The 23183-nt window shown below is 41.7% G+C and overlaps 2 protein-coding genes across 2 annotated transcripts in view; one reads left to right on the top strand and one right to left on the bottom strand.

Annotated features, from left to right (window-relative positions):
• XPO7 (exportin 7) overlaps window positions 1-23183 on the top strand; it is an 87298-nt gene that overhangs the window by 52914 nt on the left and 11201 nt on the right. The window contains exons 6-23 of the mRNA XM_089658709.1: window positions 2201-2305; window positions 3805-3970; window positions 4447-4520; window positions 4607-4726; window positions 4948-5094; window positions 5985-6157; window positions 6688-6881; window positions 7274-7379; window positions 9475-9610; window positions 9705-9778; window positions 9877-9957; window positions 12106-12169; window positions 14369-14477; window positions 14555-14661; window positions 16166-16254; window positions 19303-19410; window positions 19494-19576; window positions 22828-23042. Of these exons, the coding sequence (XP_089514835.1) occupies window positions 2201-2305; window positions 3805-3970; window positions 4447-4520; window positions 4607-4726; window positions 4948-5094; window positions 5985-6157; window positions 6688-6881; window positions 7274-7379; window positions 9475-9610; window positions 9705-9778; window positions 9877-9957; window positions 12106-12169; window positions 14369-14477; window positions 14555-14661; window positions 16166-16254; window positions 19303-19410; window positions 19494-19576; window positions 22828-23042 (2151 nt within the window). The remainder of the gene's footprint in view (window positions 1-2200; window positions 2306-3804; window positions 3971-4446; window positions 4521-4606; window positions 4727-4947; window positions 5095-5984; window positions 6158-6687; window positions 6882-7273; window positions 7380-9474; window positions 9611-9704; window positions 9779-9876; window positions 9958-12105; window positions 12170-14368; window positions 14478-14554; window positions 14662-16165; window positions 16255-19302; window positions 19411-19493; window positions 19577-22827; window positions 23043-23183) is intronic.
• Window positions 16460-23183, bottom strand: part of PBDC1 (polysaccharide biosynthesis domain containing 1) — a 44533-nt gene continuing 37809 nt past the window's right edge. Inside the window, exon 6 of the mRNA XM_089658720.1 lies at window positions 16460-16677. Coding sequence (XP_089514846.1) covers window positions 16640-16677 — 38 coding nt within the window. The 3' untranslated portion in view covers window positions 16460-16639. The remainder of the gene's footprint in view (window positions 16678-23183) is intronic.

The raw sequence follows: 23183 nt of genomic DNA, 5'->3' as shown, positions 1-23183 counted from the left end.
GCCTCCGTGCCAGAACTCCCAGGCGTACCCCCTTGCTGTCTCCAAAGAATAAGAAGAGTCGACTGCAGTATGCCAAAAGCCATGTGGACAAACCACAAAAGTTGTGGGATAGTGTTCTGTGGACTGATGAAACAAAATTAGAACTGTTTGGGCCCATGGATCAACGCTATGTTTGGAGGAGGAAGAACAAGGCCTATGATGAAAAGAACACCTTGCCTACTGTGAAGCATGGTGGAGGGTCAATCATGCTTTGGGGCTGTTTTGCTTCTGCAGGTACAGGGAAGCTTCAGCGTGTGCAAGGTACCATGAATTCTCTTCAGTACCAGGAGATATTGGATGGAAACGTGATGCAGTCCGTCACACACCTGAGGCTTGGGAGACGTTGGACCTTTCAACAGGACAATGATCCCAAGCATACCTCCAAGTCCACTAGAGCATGGTTGCAGAGGAAAGGCTGGAACATTTTGGAGTGGCCATCGCAGTCACCAGACTTAAATCCGATTGAGAACCTCTGGTGGGACTTAAAGAAAGCAGTTGCAGTGCGCAAGCCTAAGAATGTGACTGAACTGGAGGCCTTTGCCCATGAAGAATGGGCGAAGATACCCGTAGATCGCTGCAAGACACTTGTGTCAAGCTATGCTTCACGTTTAAAAGCTGTTATAACTGTAAAAGGATGCTGTACTAAGTACTAAGATTGAATGTCACTTGGGGGTTGAATAAAACTGATAATGCTGTGAGCACAGAAAAGACATTTGTGGTTATTTCATTATAACTGTTATGTTATATTTGTCTGACCTACAAGTGCCTCTTTAATGTAAATGTAAGCAAGATGACTGAATGATCAAAAGCAATGTCAAACTGGCCAAAACACTCAATTTCAGTGGGGGTTGAATAATTTTGGTCACAACTGTATGATGTAAGAAGGCCCTGATGCAAACTGGTATTTAAATGAACACATGGCCTGAGGCCTGAAAATATATCTAGCTTTTATTAATAACATAGCTTGAGGTGATTGTAGCTGTATTAGTGCATTTGAGACAGCAACAATTGAGTACTGTCCGTGATACTTTTTTTATTTGCACTAACATACAATTTTGAGGACAAGCTTTCTGGGAATGTCCCCTTCTTCAGGTCTAACATTACTGCTTAGACCTGAAGAAGGGGACATTCCCCGAAAGCTTGTCCTCAAAATTGTATGTTAGTGCAAATAAAGTATCACGGACAGCACTCAATTGTTTCAATTGTTTAATAACATAGAAGAGCTTTCCCAGTTTGGGTGAGACAGTGCATTGTGATGTATCAGAAAAGTTTGATTTCAGAGTTGTCATCTTACCTACAGAACTGCCCATTCATAAGAAAAACCAGAAAGAATGCTTATATGCAGGCATATATTGAAATAGATGTAAACCATAACTGGATGACATTTAGATGTACTTTTAATATATTGTACAAGGCCAGTGATCAGCAATATTACCTTTCATTGCCTACATGGTGATAAACCCATAGTGAGGTTTTTAATAAATGGTGATAAATTGATTAGGAACTTGAAAATCGGGAATAATTCATCCCCACGTTTCGTCATGTATTCCTGGTGATAAGAACAGAGAACACAAGTAGACACAAGTGCTTTATCACTATGATAAATGTGGGGAAAAGTTCCCCAAGTTTATCACCAAGTCAGATCTGGTGAAAAAATAAAAAGGCCCTTTTTTGGTGAGACAAGAACGAGAAAGTTACCATTACATATTATCAGGCATAACAGCAGGATTATTCCTGCTATAAGGCATCTAATAGAGTGCTTTGCAACATGTAGCTCCTTGTTTCTCTTCCCTTGACCTTCAAGGGATTCAACACCTACAGGACTGTGGGTGTTTCTTTTGTTTTTTTCACAGGTGTCAGGAAACTTGCACAGTACATTCACTTTTGCAAGCAGCAATTGTTATACAAATGTCCACCAATGTCACAAAGTTAAAGACCCTTATAACAGGGATATATGTTAATGGATATTGCTCATAGTCCCTAAATAGAACACAAGAATTCTTTTTTCCCCTCCTTTTTAGTCTTAATTCAGAAAAGGAAACCTATAGTGGAATGGATTACTGCAGCTCAGCATGACCAATCTAAGTGGATTTTTGAGGTGCTGGCAGCATGCCATTATAGTCTATAATTAACAGATGAAGATTTTATGGTTTCTTTACAGGCAGATGCCACCCACCCTCTGACCAAGCACCGCAAAATTGCCTCATCCTTTCGAGACTCATCGCTGTTCGATATTTTCACCCTGTCCTGTAATCTGCTCAAACAGGTGAGGCAGTAATATTTTTGCATTTCTTTCCATGCTGCTTTCCATGTTGCCTAATACAGACTTCTGTCTGAAGTCTTTGTTTTTATGAATAAAGTGTACTGTATATTTGAAGTTTAACTTTCATCACACAGCTAAATATTTTTCTACAGGATATAAATTTTTTCCATTCATTCTTGACATCTACAAAGCTCCACTACATATCCCAGCCACCACTTACAGTTGAAGTGGTATTAAACTGAAATTTTAAGAAATTGCTGACAATTGGTATTTTTAAGAGAAAATAGACCCTGTCAGTCTCTTCTGTTGTAAATGTTTTCCCTCTGCCTGTCAGCTGTAATATACGCTAAGCCGTGCATGCTTGGTGTACATTTCAGCACCTGCTCTGCCATGCAGTGATGATGTGACTGATGTGACACTGCCATGCAGTGATGATGTGACTCATATCATCATGGTTGTAAAGGCAAAAGATGTTTTTGTTTTTTTTTTTTTTTTTGTTTTTTTGTTTTTTTTTTTAACTTTCATGCATTCTATGCATGAAGGTAAATAAACCTATGTGCTGTTCCCCCCTCAGCCTCCCTAATACCTAAGCCTCTTCTCGACCCAGCGAAGAGTATGGCAGCCTCGGCTGTCCCGTGTTTCTCTCGCTTCATTGGCTGAGACATGGCAGCAGGAGCCATTGACTCCCACAGCCAGTGAGCCAATGAGGAGAGAGTGGGGGGCATGGCTGAGCTGCAGCTCTGTGTCTTATGGACACAGAGTGTGGCTCGGGAGTGAGCATGTACCTGTACCCTCATAGCAAGCGGCTTGTTGTCGGCACTGGTCAAGGGGGAAGAGTCAGGAGCGCTTGCGGGGGACCTGAGAAGAAGAGGGCCGAGGCTGCTCTGTGCAAAACCATTGCACAGAGCAGGTAAGTATGACATCCATTTTATTTAGAAAAAACAATGCATTAATAGCCCTTTAATACTTTTTTAACAAAAGCAGTTGTTCCTATACTCACTCAGGTCCTTTTCAGCATATTCCTTGTCAACACATTTGCATGCAGCACACTTGATTGGCTTTCAGTCCTGCTCCTCTCTGTTCTAGTCTGAGTTCTGTTGTGTAGCAGATTGCCGTGAGTTACTTATAAATACAGAGCTGCATTAATTGTGTATTTTATCATTTTTTATCTGCCTTGAGTCCAGCTTTCATTTCTTCAAACCAATGTCTTCGTTTGGGGCTTAGAAGCAATCTACTAATCTAGAAAAGACCAGTTCCCAATGCTTACATTCTCTCACTACAAACACTACCCTGTCCCTGGGCAAGCAAGACTACTAAATTGTAGAGCCTGGGACTAGGAGATTTGTACTTTATACCTTTTAAAGTAAAGGTACAATAAACCTTTAAAATTATTTTTTGTATTTGTTGATATTTTTTACCAGTGGAGAAATGTTCTGAATATTGGCCTCCTATCAGTCTTAAAAGTTGTGATTTATGGTAAGGTTTCTCTTCTCTGTTTCTAGGCATCTGGCAAATCCCTGCTTCTGTCTGATGGGTCTCAGCATGACCTGCTCATGCAGCTCCTCAAACTTACACACAATTGTCTGAACTTTGACTTTATCGGCACTTCCACAGATGAGTCTTCTGATGATCTTTGTACAGTACAGATTCCCACAAGTTGGCGCTCAGGTGGGTTACAAGGTAGCGGGAGTTTTAAAGGGGTTTTCTGCCTTCAACCATGATATAGGCACCACATTTTTGGTGGTTGATTATTGATAAGCAGGGGTTTCTCCATTTGGACATCCTTGGTGACTGTGCAAAATCAATTCTTGGGCTGCTGGATTGGTTGGAGCTGAATAAGTCACATAGCTCTGATCCGGAAACCCTGTTGCTTTTAGTTGGTTTCTGAGAGTTAAGCAGCTTCTAATGCTCCAGTGCATTAATGACTAATGTGATCATGAAACAGCTGCTCATCAGAAAACTGAGAGGGATAACCCTACAGGCATCTGCCCACTAGTAGAGGGTTTTCCTTTTTTTCTTGTTGAAAGTGAAAAATCCACTTTTAGAGGATGGTCTATTTAGGTTTGCCAAATGTTTTAATATGAGGATTTGGGCTGGGAACCAATATATTCATGAATAACATCATTTCTGTTTTGCCTCTGCAGCCTTCCTGGACTCTTCTACACTACAGTTGTTTTTTGACCTGTATCATTCCATTCCTCCCAACTTCTCCCCATTGGTGAGTACTAATTGGGGGATCTGGCAAGGGGTTGTGGTGGCAACATTTGTCCTACAGGTTCTATTACACAATCTTTTTCTGTTCAGGTCCTCTCCTGTCTGGTACAGATTGCATCTGTGAGACGTTCCTTATTTAATAACGCAGAAAGAGCCAAGTTCCTCTCTCATCTGGTGGATGGGGTGAAGAGGATCTTGGAGAACCCTCAAGTAAGTACGTGAAAGATCCTATAATGGGGAAGTCTTCACAAAGCTCTGTAATCTAAATCTATCTCCACTATGATGCACTCCTCATGCTTTGTATAGAAATATTCTGAAAGCTCTGCAGAATGCTGGAATCTTTTTAAAACTTTTGGAATGATATTAAAGATGATTTACATGTATTTTGCTAACTGGTAAACTAGCTACAGTCACTTTTTGTTGTCTTGTAGAGCCTGGCTGACCCCAATAACTACCATGAGTTCTGCCGATTGCTAGCCCGACTGAAGAGTAATTACCAGCTGGGAGAGCTAGTGAAAGTAGAGAATTACCCAGAGGTCATCAGGCTTATTGCTAACTTTACTGTCACCAGCCTGCAGGTAGGTATGGATGCTGCAGAAATTAACACTGCCTCCTGCTGGATGTGTAAATGTGGATTTTGTAATGTGACTTTGCATAGTGCTTAAAACTGGACCTGGCTTTATAGCCTAACAAGTTTTTGATAGCGTAGGGGAGAATGTTTGTTTTATTGCTGTACATGTTCTTATTGGGGAGATTTTCCCTCACGAGTGACATCCAGAGTACTGCCATTGCCAAAATGTCTTGTTTAAATTCAATAGAATGTTTTCACTGTCAAGAGCTCTACTGTAAGAGTGACAGCACTGAAAACGCACTGCCAATGGAAGGTATTCCTTTTCCACTATCTGCTCATGGTCTTGCTTGCTCACAGGCACATACTGATCGCCATTCAGTCACTAATCTGACACTCCAGGACCTTTTGCATTTTTCTTGTGACATCAGCTTGATGTGATCAGCCCACCTCTCTGACCCAGTTAGAGGAAGCTTTGTGTTCATAGAATATAAATGGCTGAGCAATGCTCAGCCCAACTCTAATTTGTTCTGGGTGTGAGACAGGAAGGTCTTGTCTCACCCAGAACACAAGGCTGTATACTGTATGTACATAGCTGAGACTACATACAGTTCACACAGTGCGCTCAATGGGTATACATGTTAGTGTAGTAAATAGTCTTTTTAGGCCAGCTTAGCCCAAATAAACTATATAAAGTGAAAATAAAGCTGGGGATCAGCTTTACTGCTTCTCCCAGCACTCATTACAGCAGTAGGGGGTAAATAATACATCTAACATCACTGTTATTAGTGGTTCTTACATTTTAGTATGCAACTACCACTTAATACATATCTAATGGACATGTCACTAATTTGCACGTTGCATGAACAGCTTATTTGTATGTCCCTTTGTGTCTTGCAGCACTGGGAATTTGCACCGAATTCAGTACATTACCTCCTTAGTCTATGGCAGCGTCTTGCAGCATCTGTGCCATATGTGAAGGCTACGGAGCCGCATCTCTTGGAGACATACACTCCGGAGGTGACAAAAGCCTATGTTACGTCCCGCTTGGAGTCTGTGCACATAATCCTCAGGTAAAAGGATAAGCTTGGGTTGTAGAAACCAAATTCCTAACATATACAGCAGCTTCTTTTTCATTTTAGATTGCACTTTGTGGCCTAACTTCCTTGGAGAGTTAATGGTTTGTAAGGATGGGTTTATTATATGAACCATGTGTAAGAAAAGAAGTGAAATGCGGCCTGCAGTTCAGTGGTACCAAAAGTTTGTTTATTTGTACAGATTGCAAAGTAAACAGCATATGTAAAGTAGGTTTTGCAGTGGTGACTACTTCGTAAGACTGCCACTCTTAAATTTGCTGCACCGTTTGTTTGAATAAACACTGTTTTCTATTCTCCTTGAATTTCAGGTTGGCTTTTGCCATTTTATATGTTGGATGTACTTTGTCATGTGGGAAGGACCTTCAGTGAAATTGCTCCTAGTTTCCCTGAGATATTTTAGGCCATAAAATCGTAGTACTGGGGCCATCATTTTGTATAACATGTCGGTTCTTATTGGGTTTACTATTAAGGTAAAAAGCCTTCATCTAACTGATATATCTCTGCAGGGATGGCTTGGAGGATCCTCTTGACGATGCAGGATTGGTGCAGCAACAGCTGGATCAGCTTTCCACCATTGGGCGCTGCGAATATGACAAGACATGTGCACTCTTGGTACAGCTGTTTGACCAATCAGCACAGACCTATCAGGAACTTCTTCAAAGTGGATCGGCTCCAAGTATGGAGCTGGCTGTGCAGGAGGGTGAGAATCTTAAGTGTACATGCCAAAAAAACTTGTTTGTCTTGCTCATAGTATTCCTTTGTATGTGGAGGCTGGTAAACATGTTTCTCCAATCTTGGTTTGAACTAGTTTACAACTTTTGTATAAAGTGTTAGCATGTATCAACATTCTCAATAAAAATTAATTTTACAGGCATGGTTCACAAAATGTGCTAAGCCATTTCAGCCTTTTTTTTTTTTTTTTTGCAAACAAGTCCAAACAGTGACCAAACCTTTGGATATGTTTCTTGCATTCCAAAAAAATAAAGTGCCCATTTATGGATTATAAGTTGTAAACCTAGCACCAGTATTTCTCTCTTCTTTTGGCACTCTATTTCTTTTGCTTTCGAGTCATTTTATTGCCTCCTTCTGCAGGTCGCCTCACTTGGCTGGTTTATATCATTGGGGCAGTGATTGGAGGTAGAGTCTCATTTGCCAGCACTGATGAACAAGATGCCATGGATGGAGAATTAGTATGTCGGTAGGTTTCATTGTAAAAGATGCAAGCACAGCGGTGAAGTTATCAAGGTCTCAGATGTATGTTAAGAATCTAACAATCAGAGTAAAAGTAGATGTAAATTGAACAACATTGAAAGTGATCTTTCCTAGCAAGATGATCTAATGCTGGGTTCCTGAATTCAGTACAGCTCCCACAAGTGACACGATTGCATTAATTGAGCCTGCTCCTGGTTTCCTCTCAGAATTTCCATTGTTAGGTATATAAAAAGTGACTGAATTTATTGTGTGACTGCAGTTTAAGTACATACAAGTTACATACACTAGTGAAGTACATACAAAGTTTAGGCATTGCCATAATTTACTTCCAAGTTTCCCACCTCCATCTAGAGCAGGGGTGTCCAATCCGCAGGCCGCATGCGGCCAAAGACAGTTAAGATGTTGCGCATGGCACAGACAAGCCAAGCACAGAAACATCTGGAGGGATCTCTGGCGGCACAGAATGCAGGGACTCTCCAGGCAAGTAAGTGCCTCATGGCCAGATTTAGGGGGGTGCTGGGGAGAGTTGCACCAACCCCTTCCCCCAAAAGCCCCTAGCCCACAACCCCTCTGCTCATCAGCAATCTCCTTAAGCTGGGTACACAGTCTTTTTTTTTTTTTTTTTTATACCTCTTAGGCTGAACAAAAAAAAAATGGACAGATTGTTGTACTAACACATGCCGTGTTAGTTCAACAATCTTCCCCCACTCTGCTACTGTGTTCTAACAGGGGGACTCCCACCCACTCCCCCCCAACAGAACACACTGCTGGTCGGATGCTGGTTTTCCAGCATGCCCGTTTAACAGAAGCCAGTTGTGAGACATGTACCGAATGTCCCTCTGAACTGGCAGATATTTGGATTGTGTGTACCCAACTTTATTTTTAGTGTATTTTATGTGTGGCCCAAAACAATTCCTCTTCTTCCAGTGTAGCCCAAGAAGGTCAAAAGGTTGGACACCCCAGGTCTAGAGCTTGTCCCAGCATAATTTTTTTCATTTACCTTGTTTTTTTTTTTGCTATTATTACTTCCTATCACATTACTAGACTTGCAAAATTTTTCCAGAGACAGCCACTGTGGGAGGTCAGTTCCTGTTGACATAGGCATGTCCCCAGAAATACATCTCCCAAGATTCCTTTTCAATGTGTGGAAAGGTTTTTGGTTGTCAGGGCAGCAGCATTGTTTTGCTAGTAATGAAATCCGTATATGCATGTTGAGTGGGACCAAGAGAGGCAGCGTTATTCCAGTAGGCAGCACTGACAACACTGGTGGGGATTTTAGTGTAGAAAAGGCATGGTGTCGACCCACACAGAAGCACACATCAACAGGTATTTTTCTGTATTTGCAGTGTTTTTAAAGGAAACCGTGCACATATTGGAGAGATCTGCTGAATGCTTTTATTTTGCCCTGACGTACACTTTAAATTGAATGGTCCACTTGGTCCAGATATGATTTAAATTGTTTGCTGTCTATGATTTCTTTACAAATTAAAAGTAAACTCTAGTCAAACCTGAATACAGCATGTAGTATTTGAGCACATACATTCAGCACAACCTACCTTTTCAGTAAGTGTTTCTTTTTGTCAAACCATTGCTTATGCGCACTTAGCTACATTACACTTCAGAATGCTTTGCAATCGTATATGTTGGGACATGGGATCTCAAAGTACAGAGTAACTGGCAAAATGCAGCATTTCCACCTAGAGGTATTCTAAAAATCCTTTTTGATCTGGCTGCTAGGCTTCCTACCCACATACTGTACCACTTCATCTTCACAGTGTACCCCAATAGCCTAAAATCCCGATGTACTTAGAAATAGAAATGTAAATTACAGCCAATGTCTGCATGGTTGTGTTGTAGCTTGTCACTTGTTACTATCTGCTGATCAATAACATTTTCCATCCCATTACTACTTTAAAAGGCAGGCACAGGCAACATCAAGGGCATGCTCTGTAGGCCTGTGGCCAGCTTAGCATTGTTTCACTATTGGTACATCTCATGGCTGGCATTAGCACATTGATTTCATTAGTTTCTTTGAATTGATTTTGTTAACGGTTATCTTGTCATTTCTGTCCCTTTGACAGAGTGCTCCAGCTCATGAACCTCACTGATTCCCGCCTCGCACAGGCTGGCAATGAGAAGCTGGAACTCTCTATGCTGAGCTTCTTTGAGCAGTTTAGGAAAATATACATTGGGGATCAAGTGCAGAAGTCCTCCAAGGTAAGTAGGGTGGCTAGTTTTGACTCAGAAGTAGGTGGATTTCTTTCTCCAGCTGTTCATTCCTTGATCAGAATGTATTTTTTCTTTGCTGCAGCTTTACCGTCGTCTTTCAGACGTGTTGGGTCTAAACGATGAAACAATGGTGCTGAGCATCTTTATTGGCAAAATGTGAGGCCTGTTTCTATCAGAAACATCTGACTCTTGTTATAAATGCTAAAACTCTTGCTCAAGAAAAGATATAACCTGTTCTTTTGTGTTTCCTGCAGAATCACAAATCTAAAGTACTGGGGGCGCTGCGAACCCATCACATCAAAGACCCTCCAACTGCTGAACGACTTGTCTATAGGATATCCTACACTATGTATAGATTACTGGGAAGGGGAGCTCTTACGAGTTCTTCCAAACTCACCAGGGGCCTGTTACATTACAGTCTGAATGCCAAGCCATGTTTTTATTCTAATTGGCTATATAGAATGGAAATAATATAATGGTATTAGGATTTAGGATGCTAGTACAGATAATGCATATCCTGATGGGAGTGCAACTATTTGTGTACTGCAGCACCTTTGTGTAGTTGCCATACCAGAAAAGGTTGTCTGTACTCCAGGGTGGATTGTCATGGCTTAGGTAATGTAGGTTTTTGTTTTGGACTTTTTCTAGAGAAAAATATTGAAGAGAAAGTCACCTATAATGAATTTAAATGTGGGTTACATGGGTGGATCCAGGGTACTAAATGTACATGGGCAGAAATAGCAAGTGATTTTTTTTTTTTTTTTTTTTAACTGCTTCAAGTCCAGACGCTTTCACAGTCTTCCTGTCCAGGCCAATTTTCATCTTTCAGCTCTGTCACACTTTGGCAATTGCTCACTATACCCATATGAAATTTTTATCATTTGTTTGAGACAGACAGAGCTTTGTTTTGGTGGTATTTGATCACCACTTGGTTTTTATTTTGTACTATATAAATTAATACTGACAATTTAGGGGAAAAAAAATTTTTTTGCTTAGTTTTTATTATAAAGCTTTGCAAATAACTTTTCTTGAAAAATTTAAGCCAAAATGTATTCTTTTACATTTTTGGCCACAAATAACCCAAAACAGTATATATTATTTAGTCTGTGTGAAAGCTGTAGAGTCTGCAAATTATGGGATATATTTTGAAAATGGCGGTGACCGGGACGCCGGCGTGAGGTATGGCGGTGACTTGGACGCCGGCGTGAGGTATGGCGGTGACTGGGACGCCGGCGTGAGGTATGGCGGTGACTGGGACGCCGGCGTGAGGTATGGCGGTGACTGGGACGCCGGCGTGAGGTATGGCGGTGACTGGGACGCCGGCGTGAGGTATGGCGGTGACTGGGACGCCGGCGTGAGGTATGGCGGTGACTGGGACGCCGGCGTGAGGTATGGCGGTGACCGGGATGCCGGCGTGAGGTATGGTGGGGACGCCGGCGTGAGGTGTGACGGGGAAGCCAGCATGAGGTATGGCGGTGATGAGGATGCTGGTATGGGGCATGGCAGTGATTGTGGTGCTGGTATGGGGTATGGCAGTGATCAGGACGCTGGTATGGTGGTGATTAGGACATTGGTATGGTGTATTGTGAGAACTGGGATAGTTGACAGGGGCTTGCTGCATTATTTATTACTACACTGTGGCAGTGAGCAGGGACATCGGGGCAGTGATTAAGGACACTGGGGTAGCTGGCACAGCAGTTTGTGAGTGTACATGCAGTCTGACAGGCTGCTGTACACTCACAGGCTGCAACATTGGTTCTCTGTTCTCACTGTGAGAGCAGAGAGAAGCAATGCTTAGTTTCACCTTCTATTGTTTACTATGTGATTGGACACAGCAGTCACATGGTAAAACACCCTGGATACAGCGGTAATGTGATTTACTGTCCACACAGATTGCTGGGCTCCTGGGTGCAAGCTCTGTGAGCCGCGCATGTCCCGCTGATTTGGGCTGACATGCAAGTACGTTAGCCCGCATTGGCAAATGTTCCCATCCACCGTCTATAGACTGGGTGGACAGGAAGCAGTTAAAGTATAAACCCAGTAACATTTGGCTTGCTTAAGTACAATTGGCAACAGTTTTTTTTTATTATTAAATCATCTTGTTTTATCTTTTGTTGCAAATCAGTGCTCCTGATCCCTTGCATTGGAGCATATGTGACAAGATGACAAAGAAAAACACTTTGTAGACAGGGACAGTGTTGTAACTTTATAAATGGAGTGTATCAGCCAGTACCTTCATAGCAGGAAGATATGTATTTTAATAAAAGCTGCGGATTTTAAAATTTTGAAAATGTTGTTTAAAATTACATTAACATGTCAGTTTTTATGAGATTTAGTGATAAGATTTACATATTAAGGTATGTTTCTTCTATTGACAACCAAAGTATGGCAATGTTTATATCTGATCTTGTCTTGCATGTTAACCAACTGTAAATAGTTATAATTTTTTATTGTCCTGTGTGTTTGTCCTTAACCCCTCGCACGTACAGTAGTGTCAGAAAGCTGGTGAAGCTTAGCGCTGTTCAGTTCATGTTAAACAACCACACAGTAAGTACAGTGGGAAGTAATAATGGGTATGGGGAGAAGCAACCAATCAAATCTCCCTTTCATGTGTCTGATGCAATATTGAAGAGCAGAAGGGAGAATCTAGTTGCTGTGAATAGCAAGAATGTTTGTTTTTTCCTTTCATGCATTGATCTCTGAGCCCCATGATGCAGAAATTTTAGCTAATTTTTTTTTTTTTGGTGGGTTTTACTTTTATATTTTACAGGATTTGTTTTAATTTTGCCAGCAGGCATTTTAATATATAAGTATGTAAATCAAGGTTTTCAAAATATCTAATTAAAAATCAGGATATTGTGTTAACAATGAGGAGCTGCTAAAATCACATGCTATAGTTGCCTAAAGTGTCCTTTCTACTAAAACCTGTGTAATAATATGTCAGAAGCTTCAGGATTCCTCTAGCGGTCAGAACCTGATCACAGCTCTTTGTGAAAGTTTGATATTTAAGCAATTCCAGCAAACAGCAGCTCTGCCCACTGCCATGGATGTAATGAGGTGCTGGTCAGTGAATATCACAGATTTTAGGTTCACTCAACCTGTTCCCACTGACTGTACTCCTATACTTAGGGCCTTAACCCTGAGTGACTGCAGATATTTATCCATGGGGAACAGCTTTTCTGTGCACTCTCTGCTGTCCTAGACAGCCAACCACAGCAGTCACAAGATCGGAAAGGCCGCCTACCAGCATTTAGATCCTCTTAAAGGGCCGGTGGCAGCAATGGGTTAAAAACTTCTGCTGGCCATACACAACTGGAATTTTGTTTGATTCCTGCTGAAGTGGCTGAAATTTGAACTGCGGGTGGCCCTGTTGGCACCACCTGAGTCAACAAAGTCAATTTAAAAATGTACTTAGCCGGTTGGAAAATTATCGACCAAACAGTGACTGCATCCTATGAGATGCAGGAACTGTTAGGGCTTTCAGGAATACTATAGCCTGCAGAGGAGATTCCTGTATCCATGGTAAATGTGAGAACTCTAATCATGAATGGTTAGCATTACACCTACCTTTCCTTGCAGTGGAACTGAACATAATATATCATTTGATGCCTATTTATTCCCCTGTATCAATTCCCACCCCCACTACACCATCATGTGGATTTTTAGACACCTTGTGAAAAAATATGGTATTTAGTAGATCCCTGACTGGCTTTAACTGCTGGCTCCTCTTCTCCAAAGAAGTGTTTCTGTACAAGGGATTACAGAACGCTAAAGACAGGTTCTAGTGTTATCCTGGTTGTATTAAGAAATATTTTATTTTTTTATTAAATACATCCATGGCAAACTTTTTTTTTTTTTTTTTTTTATAATTGTATTAGTTTTCTATTTAACCCTAAGCAAGTTAAATGCAAAACTGCCAAAATGCTGGATAATAAAATAGAGACAAAATAGTTTGCTTTGGAGGGAGGAAATGGTTTGTTTGGGAAATACCTCCACTTTCCTGTTTCTCAAGTTTTGTATAACTCAGCACATGCTGTATGTGACCAGTATAACAGCTAAGACCGAGCATAGGTTAAAGGGTTAGCTCACCTCTACAGAAAAAAGTAAAGGTGAATGCTGTATATCCTCCCCATCCCTCTGGTTCCTGCTGTACTTACCTTTGGCTGTCAGCTCACTCAACTTGTTCAGCAGTCTAGAGATTTGAAATCCCTGCTTTTCTCCTTCTTTTTTTTTTTTTTTTTTTTTTTTTGCACTTCTAGGGCGGGTCAGAGCGAATAATGATTGGTAGGAGCTGGCACAGTGAATCGCTCTGGTTTGTCCCAGAAGTGCTGGAACAGCTAAGTCAGCTCTGACAGCTCAAAATCAGCAGCGGGAAGAAGTACAGCAGGGTCAGTGGGGGAGGTTGGGGAGGGAGTACAGTATTCACCTTTACAGGAAAACCGTAAAGATGAACTGACACTTTTAAGTAATGTTCCCGCAGGCACACAACCTCGCTGCATATGGTGGCAGCTTTCATCCATATATAAAAATGTGTCAGGTTCACAATAGCTAGTGCTGCTCTGTTTTGATTTACCTTGTCTAGCACATTACTCCTGCTTCTGAGTAAATGTGGCTTTTGGTAAAATAAGCCAGGATAGCACTCAGAAGACAAGTTTCCTATGATGCAAATGATAAATGGTTAGCAAATTGTGGAAGGCGTCATTTTGTGAGCAAGGCCTGAAGTATTATCTTTATATTATCTTACAGAGCGAACACTTCTCTTTCCTGGGAATTAACAGCCAGTCAAATTTGTCAGATATGCGCTGCCGCACTACCTTCTACACAGCACTGGGGCGCCTCCTCATGGTGGACTTAGGTACTGTCCCCTTATTTAAGTTTTGTGAGTTTTGCCCTCTCCTCTAGCTGTGTTTACACTGTCCTTATTGTCTTTAGGAGAGGATGAGGAACAGTTTGCTCAGTTCATGATGCCTCTCACTGCTGCCTTTGAATCAATGGCCCAAATGTTCAACAGCAACAACTTTAATGAGCAGGAAGCCAAGGTAATGTGAATTGTGTCACTGTGAGTCCCACATTAGTTACCCTGTAGATTTGTGGCCCAGCAAATATTTCAGAACTGCTTCTATTATTTCCTACCAGACAATAAGCTTTAAGCCAATCTGGTTGTTCATTTGGCTGAGTATTCTTGGAGGATGGACTGAGCAGATAAGTGTGCACGTTCCTTTCCTTATCTGAAATGTGCATCCAGTCTAGTCTATTCTAGCTCTCCCACTAGTGGAAGAGCAGTACAGTCTGCTACCACTTTTTTTTTTTTTTTTTCTCCTTTTATCAGCAGAAGTCACAGTTGACTATATATTTTGTTTTGCATCTTCTAAGACAGTCATCGTGTAGGCCTGATATATTGATAAGATTTCTTTCTCAACTGTTGAAGGAGTCTTAGTATTATACTGCCACCTACAGGAGCATCGGATGCTGGCCTACAAAAAATCTGCATGCCAGCCCAAGGTACAGCCCCTCTTACTACCAGCATGCCCCAGTCTTTCGTTGGTGTCCTAGGAGGATGGAATTTTTTCTAACTATGCTGTTTTTTTATAGATAGATATATATATAGAGAGAGAGAGCGATAGAGAGATAAAAATAAGATTCTTGGGGTTTTTTTTTTTTATTTTCTCTTCACTAAACAGCTGCTGATGGTTTTACTCTCCAACTCGCCACTGTCTGGCACAGTCATAATTAGCCTGGCTTATGAACTGTTAGCCTGTATGACAGCCGGATCCCTCTGGACATTTGCCCTCAGTACTGGACTCTGCGAGGCAGTTTCTAAGCTGGTTCTGATTAAAGGATAAGTTCACCTAGTTCTTTACTAGGAACCTGCAAAGCATTGCACCCACGATCAGCAGATCATGGGTGCAATGCAGGACACCTGCAGATTGTCTGCGTGGAAGCTGTCTGCAGTTACACAATGACAGGAAGAAACTATGAACTACCTAGAGCACTCAACAACACCGTGGTAGTTCATTCACAGAGTTCTGAGAATGGGAGAACTACAAGTACCGACAGTCTCTGAGGCTGTTAGCTTGCAGTTCTCCCATTCTCAGAACTCTGTGAATGAATTATGTGGGCGGAACCCCACATAGCCGCATTCCCCCCCCCCCCCCCTCCTTATGACAGTGAGTGCAGGGAAGAAGATCCCTGACTCGATGTCACTAGAGGCGGCAAGTCATGGAACGGCTGCAGCAATGGGAACATGTTCCACCCTTAAAATGGGTGGAACATTTAACATGTTCCCAAAGGTGAACTTATCCTTTTAGGTCAGCTGCAGAGCACTCTCCAGGTCCAGAGCCACTGGCATTGTCTCTGCACTTGCCCTGTCCCTGGAGACTCACTGAGTAGGTAATTTAGATTGGGCAACAGGAGCTTCCTCATAATTATTGGTTGCTAGGTGCCACATTTATTCCATTTCCCACCAGCTTTGCTGTGGAAGAGGTAATTATGTGGGAAAATGTTTTCTGTACCTGTTTTAACAATGTTCTCTTCTATGTCTAGAGAAGTCTAGTTGGGTTGGTGAGAGACCTGCGAGGAATCGCCTTTGCATTTAACGCCAAGAGTAGCTTTATGATGCTATTTGACTGGATGTATCCTTTTCAGGCTGTGTTGGTCATTAGCTGACATGCCAAAGAACCAGCAAACACAAATGCTCCTGCGCTTGGGGATAGACTCGATGCAGGCTACAACCACATTAAGAATGTCCTGGAACATGCACACCTTGCTGCCCTCAAATGGACCGGGGGAATCCAAATATACTGAATGGGGAAAGAACAAAGAGAGGGCGCACAGGCCTAGTGCATTACCATAAAAAATGTTTAATAAGAAATAAAGTAGGTGTTGTACTCACAAACGACAATATAGTCAAGGCACATCATAAAAGAACAGCTGGGTCAACACCGCGCTGAGTAACAGTTCGCAATAGGGAGTTTAGACATCCAAAAGACTGACGCGTTTCAAGGACTTGCCTCTTCCTCAGAGCCACTGTTCTTTCCCCGTTAGCTGACATGCCCCTGATGTATTAGAGGAATTCTGGTAAAGACTACGGAATTGTGTTCATTTTTTAACATACAACTTAAAGTGGTATTAAACCCAAAACCAAAAATGCAGTATATTGCAGCTTAACAATCATAGATGTGGCTGCATTAGTTTTTGTTCTCTTAAGCTTTTTCCCCTTGAGAACTGGCCAGTAACCCACATCCTATATTAGAGTGCCTACACTCTGGATGAAGGAGCACAGAAACACCTTTAGACAGCAGAATTGTCGGTCTAGGGGGAAAGTTGGACAGTTCATCAGGGACCAGACAAAGTTTAATCCTTTTTTGGCTGTTCCTAGTAATCCTCTCGAACAAGACTGTTTGAAAATTTGTGTTTCGATCAGTGCATGCAACCAATAGGCAACAAAGCTGATCAGTGTATTCTGGCAGTGGAGGAGTCTTGTTGTCACAATACAGTAGATTCCAGCACCCTCCTCGAATCTAGAACAATCTAGAGTTGGTGCAGTTACAGCAACAGTGTTTTTTTTCCCTTTTGGGAATAAAGGTTTTACATAAATGTATAAAAGCTGATCATTGTAAGCACCCGTGGCAAATGGTTTGTTCCATCCCCCTAAGTGCTTCTTCTGCAGGACAGCTTGTTCTGTTGAAAAACAACAGATTTACTGGCTGGATCACCAGATGAAAAAAAGAAAAATACTGCAGCCATCACATGTAAGAATGTGTAAGTTGCAATGCAATAAATGTTTGCTTTGGGTTTCATGCCACTTCAAATTCATATAAATTCTGCAAACTGATTATTGCTTTCAGTTCACTTTTCATTTTTCTTTTTACTGATTGCTTGGTAAGTAGACCAGTTAAAGTGGAACTGCAGCCAACTGTCAGGTTTATTGCTGACCGATTCCTCCTCACTTGTTACCCCAAAGACAGCTGTAACTATAAATGAAAGTGAGGGGAAATTTGCTATTGGAGTCAGCTTTTCAGGGCCTTTATATAAATGAACATAAGCCTAAACTGATACATAAAATTATATATAACACAAATAAACATGCATGCAAGGATGAACCCCCTGCCGGTCCCCTATGGGGAAAAAACGTGACCATATATCTATGATGGTTTGTACATATAATCATGCAAAGGGGTACCACACTGCAGCAAGTGATAAAGTGAATAAATACAGTCCACTTCAAACAAAACTGTGATTCTTCAAAACGTGAGAGTGCCACTGGTGCCACAATCCTATAATGGTCTGAGTGCCTCCTCACCTCCCCGCACTGACCGCAAGGGCCAATACGCCTTTGTAACATATAGGATATAACCCTCAGATGTCAACCGGTCTCAGGTCCACAGTAGATTCCACCTCAAATGCTGTATTCCAAAACCACCTCCAGCCGCTCTTAATGGTGGTAGTATACCACCAGACGATGCTCAGAGACACAAACAAAAACTTCCCATAGCGTGATACTGTAATTTTATTATAAAATATAGATACAAAAAATGCCCACTCACATTTCCGCATTAGATTTAAAACATGTAGCAAGTCCTCATGTTGTCCTGGTACTGCGGGTGTACCTGGAGTCCCAATATGGCGCGTACGTCGGAAGTGACGTCACCATCAGGGGCAGACCCTGATGAAGTCACGTGTACCCGTGACGCAACGCGTTGGCACGCCCTGACGACACTTCCGGTACGCGGTGACGTCACTTCCGACGTACGCGCCATATTGGGACTCCAGGTACACCCGCAGTACCAGGACAACATGAGGACTTGCTACATGTTTTAAATCTAATGCGGAAATGTAAGTGGGCATTTTTTGTATCTATATTTTATAATAAAATTACAGTATCACGCTATGGGAAGTTTTTGTTTGTGTCTCTGAGCATCGTCTGGTGGTATACTACCACCATTAAGAGCGGCTGGAGGTGGTTTTGGAATACAGCATTTGAGGTGGAATCTACTGTGGACCTGAGACCGGTTGACATCTGAGGGTTATACCCTATATGTTACAAAGGCGTATTGGCCCTTGCGGTCAGTGCGGGGAGGTGAGGAGGCACTCAGACCATTATAGGATTGTGGCACCAGTGGCACTCTCACGTTTTGAAGAATCACAGTTTTGTTTGAAGTGGACTGTATTTATTCACTTTATCACTTGCTGCAGTGTGGTATCCCTTTGCATGATTATATGTACAAACCATCATAGATATATGCTCACGTTTTTTCCCCATAGGGGACCGGCAGGGGGTTCATCCTTGCATGCATGTTTATTTGTGTTATATATAATTTTATGTATCAGTTTAGGCTTATGTTCGTTTATATAATGACATTTGTTTAGCGCTGCACCATTTTTTAATTTTCACTTATACACTTTTTGGTTTAAAGAGGGTGCTGGCTGCTTAGTTTTTATTCATCTGAAGCGCAGGAGGTTTTAATTATATTTTTTTCAGGGCCTTACCATCCCTACTTTTTGAGAATTTCTCTCACTATTTTTCCAAAACCAAAATAGTTTACATTTAATTCGGAACTAAAAGGTAAAAAGTCTACCAATGCATATGTAGTGGTCTAACCAATAAGGATTGTCAATAGTGGAGGGGCATGTCTGATATGTAGCAGTCCTGCTCATTGCTATTCCTTAGCCATTTTCAGATACCCAGCATACATGCCCATTCTTCAGAGGGCACTAGAACTCTGGTTCCATGACCCGGCCTGTACAACACCGATCCTTAAGCTTATGGCAGAACTAGTACACAACAGGTGTGATTTCCCCTTCCTTTATTTTTTATTTTTACTGTTAAAACTGCAAATAAGAGCTGACAATGTCTGACACACATTCACAGATCACAGAGGTTACAGTTTGATGTTTCCTCACCGAATGGCATCCTCCTATTCCGAGAGACCAGTAAAATGATCACGACGTATGGTAAGCTGTTAAATAAGATGATACTCCCTTCACTTAATCTGCATTATCTTACAAATGGATAAATTAGTTTATTTAACATACCAAATTACCTTTTTTTGTTTTTTTCTGTTCCAACTATTTTTTTGTTATTTACACACCTCTTTCCAAACTGCGTGGTCACTTTGTGTGACACCACTATTTTGTAGGTTACTGACACACGTCCTAGTTTCTTCCTCCACACTTATAATGAGTTGGTGTAGAAGAGTTTGGCAGTTCTGGCTTGCACCCTTCCTTACATCACTGTCAGCCCATTGATGTGACTTGAAGGATCATTGGAATCGGTTTTTGTTTGCATGTCAGAAATATAATATCCGCTGTATAGTCAGTGCGTTGTTTTCTGTGGTTCAACTAATTGATAGACTTCCTTTGTGAGAAGAAGCAGTGAAGCACAGTCATTATTTTTTAAGAGCTTTCTTACACCAGCTGTTTTGGGATGGCACTGGGCAGCCTTTCCCAGCACAGTCTCACAGCAACACCAGGCCTTGTGAAGGATTGTGGATGACCGCACTTCGGTAAAATCATTTATTTTTTTATTGTAATATATACTGTATCTTTAAAATCAAGTGCAATTCTGCAGGTGCAGTGAGACTTCTAATTTGTTTAACATTATTGCTTAATAGCACTTAATCACAGGCTATGCATCATGCTGCACACATGCTATGTACCCATCTTACCAAAATGTTAATTGCAGCTGAAAATAATTAATGGATACTTTTGTCTCAACCAAATGAAAAACTAAAAGCATTAATCAAAACATATTAGCAAGAGACATAAGATGGCATTCTCAAAAAATGAAGGCCTCCATAATACATATAAACACGTAATACAAGATAGTAACGATAAAATAATATCCACACACTTGTGCAACTTGTCATACAACTTTGGACGCATAGGGGTTTATTTACTAAAGCTGGAGAGTGCAAAATCAGACTCACTTCTGCACAGAAACCAATCAGCTTCCAGGTTTCATTGCCAAAGCTTCATTGAACAAGCTGAGGTTAGAAGCTGATTGGTTTCTATGCAGAAGGGAGTCTGATTTTGGACTCTCCAGCTTTAGTAAATAAACCCCATAATGTCGTAAGACAAGTCCTAGCCCAATGTTTTCAATGGCACCTGTTCAGATCTATGCATTTTAAAGTTGCAGAAACTTTGAAAACTTTAACCGCTAGCCTATAGGGCACTTATACCCCATTTCTGCCGAGGCCAATTTCCAGCTTTCAGCGCTGTCGCACTTTGAATGACAATTGTGCGGTCATGCAACACTGTACCCATATGAAATTGTTGTTTTTTTGTGACATAGCTTTATTTTGATGGTATTTAATCACCTCTGGGTTTTTTACTTTTTCTTAAACCAAAAACCACTGAAAATTAAAAAAAAAAAAAAACATTTGTAGTTTTTGTTATAAAATTTTGTAAATAAGTGATTTTTCTCCCTAACTGATGTGTGTTAATGAGGCTGCAGTGATGGGCACTGATAGGCTGCAGTGATAGACACTGATAGGTGGCACTGATGGGCACTGATGAGGAGGCACTGGTAGGTGGCACTGATGGGCATTGACAGGCATCACTGACTGGCACTGATGGGCGGCACTGACTGGCACTGATGGGTGGCACTGAAAGGCAGCTCAGATGGGCACTGATATGTGACATTGATGTGGCACTGATGGGCACTGGCACTGACAAGGGCACTGATGGACACTGACAGGTGGCGCTGCTGGGGCTACACTGATCATCAGGGCCCTGATGATCAGTGTACATGTCCCCTCCGCGGAAAGCCGATTACCGGCTCTCCTCTCGAGCTGTCAGCGTGACAGCTCGAGAGGAGAGAAATGCAGATAACCGGCATTTTCCTGTTTACATGGGATCAGCTGTGATTGGACACAGCTGATCACACGACCGAGCCGACATCTTCGGCTCTTTCCGTGATCGGTGATCCGCTGTGTCCAAGGGAGAGAATGGGAGGACGTCATATGGCGTCCTCCCAGAACGAGAGAACCACCTTGCGTCCGTCATATTACTATATGGCAGGAGGTGGTTAATGCAAGTTGAATGCCAGAGAGTGTAAAGTCACATCAAAAGTCACACTCCAAAGCCTTAAACTAAACCTTTACTGTGGCTGAATGAGTCTGATGTGAGACCTAAATGGATTACTGCTTTCACAAAATGCAGGATCTCTCCATCAGCCTTTATTTGCCAAGGTCACGACAATGCATGCAGTACTTGCTTCGCATCATGCTGCAGCCTGCAGAACTGCATTAAGAAAAGAGCAAACACTTTGATTGGATCAGCACATCTGCACCACTGTCCTCCTGCACACCAGTGACTGTGTTCTTTCACAACTATTCGTATGAATGGGTCTGAACGTTGCAAAGTAGAAATCCGAGCCCAACAATGCAATGAGAAAATATGGCTGTCCCCTTGTACATGGAAAACTATGCACTTACTAAAAGGTTTGCAGAGAAAAACCTTTTGCCTGATTTTTACGCAGTTACACAATCACTCAGACCTCTGCATTCTACACCTCTCTGCATGTCAATGATCACTGAAGATGATCACATATGTCGCAGTAGAGGCTGCCTTTCTCCCCATTCAGAGGATTAGGTCTGCAGGAGACATTGGCAAGAAGCTTTCCACATTGAAGGTAGACCTTTGGAGGGAGTGTGAGAAAATGAAGGAGCACAGTAATGTAGAAAGGAGGATACTAAAAGGATTAGCAGGTTAGAAGTAGGTGAAGAAAGGGAAACCGTATTAAATGAACACCCACTTAGAGAAAAGGACTTTCACTGGGGAAAAACATTTTTATGCCCGGAGATGCTTTCAATTCAGGGGTGCATTTTGGTTCAAAAGTTAGAGACATCAAGTCCTGAATGACAATGGTGTGCATAGGGCTTACTGATTGCATAAAAGATGATTTTCAGCCTCATAGGAGCCTGCTCTCAGGAATTGATTTGTTTGCTTTGAGGAGGCGTGGCCACGCATCTGCTCATAATATTTAAATCTGTGTTAGGATAACATTTGGACCATGAAGGCAACAAAGCAAATTACTTTTTTTTTTTTTTTTTTTTTTTTTTTTTAAGCAGGAAATGTGCCTATTACATACAGTTTTATATTGTGCTTCTATTTCTGTAGAAAGTATCATCTCACTGGAGTATTGAAGTCTCTTCTTTCTGAAGCTGTTTATATGTGCTTATAGACATGCGTTTCCCCCTCAGGTAACCGAATCCTGACCCTGGGTGAGCTCCCCAAGGAGCAGCTCTATGTTCTGAAGTTGAAGGGAATCTCTATATGTTTCTCGGTGCTAAAAGCCGCTCTCAGTGGCAGCTATGTCAACTTTGGGGTCTTCCGGCTGTATGGCGATGAAGCTCTGGATAATGCTTTGCAGACGTTTGTCAAACTGCTGCTGTCTGTGCCACACAGTGATCTGCTGGTAATACTGCACTCAAAGCTCCATGTTTTTCTCTTGCAGCATAGTTATGTCTTCTGATCTGCAGGTCCATCCTAACCTCCGCTAGTAATTCGCATTTCCCTTAGTTATGATTAGGAATTTGCTGGTTGTTAAATCCAAATA

The sequence above is a fragment of the Staurois parvus genome, unplaced genomic scaffold, assembly GCF_062004578.1.
Source record: "Staurois parvus isolate SC_StPar_1 unplaced genomic scaffold, SC_StPar_1.0 ptg001090l, whole genome shotgun sequence".
Taxonomy (NCBI): Eukaryota; Metazoa; Chordata; class Amphibia; order Anura; family Ranidae; genus Staurois; species Staurois parvus.
This window is presented reverse-complemented; position numbering and strand designations above follow the sequence as displayed.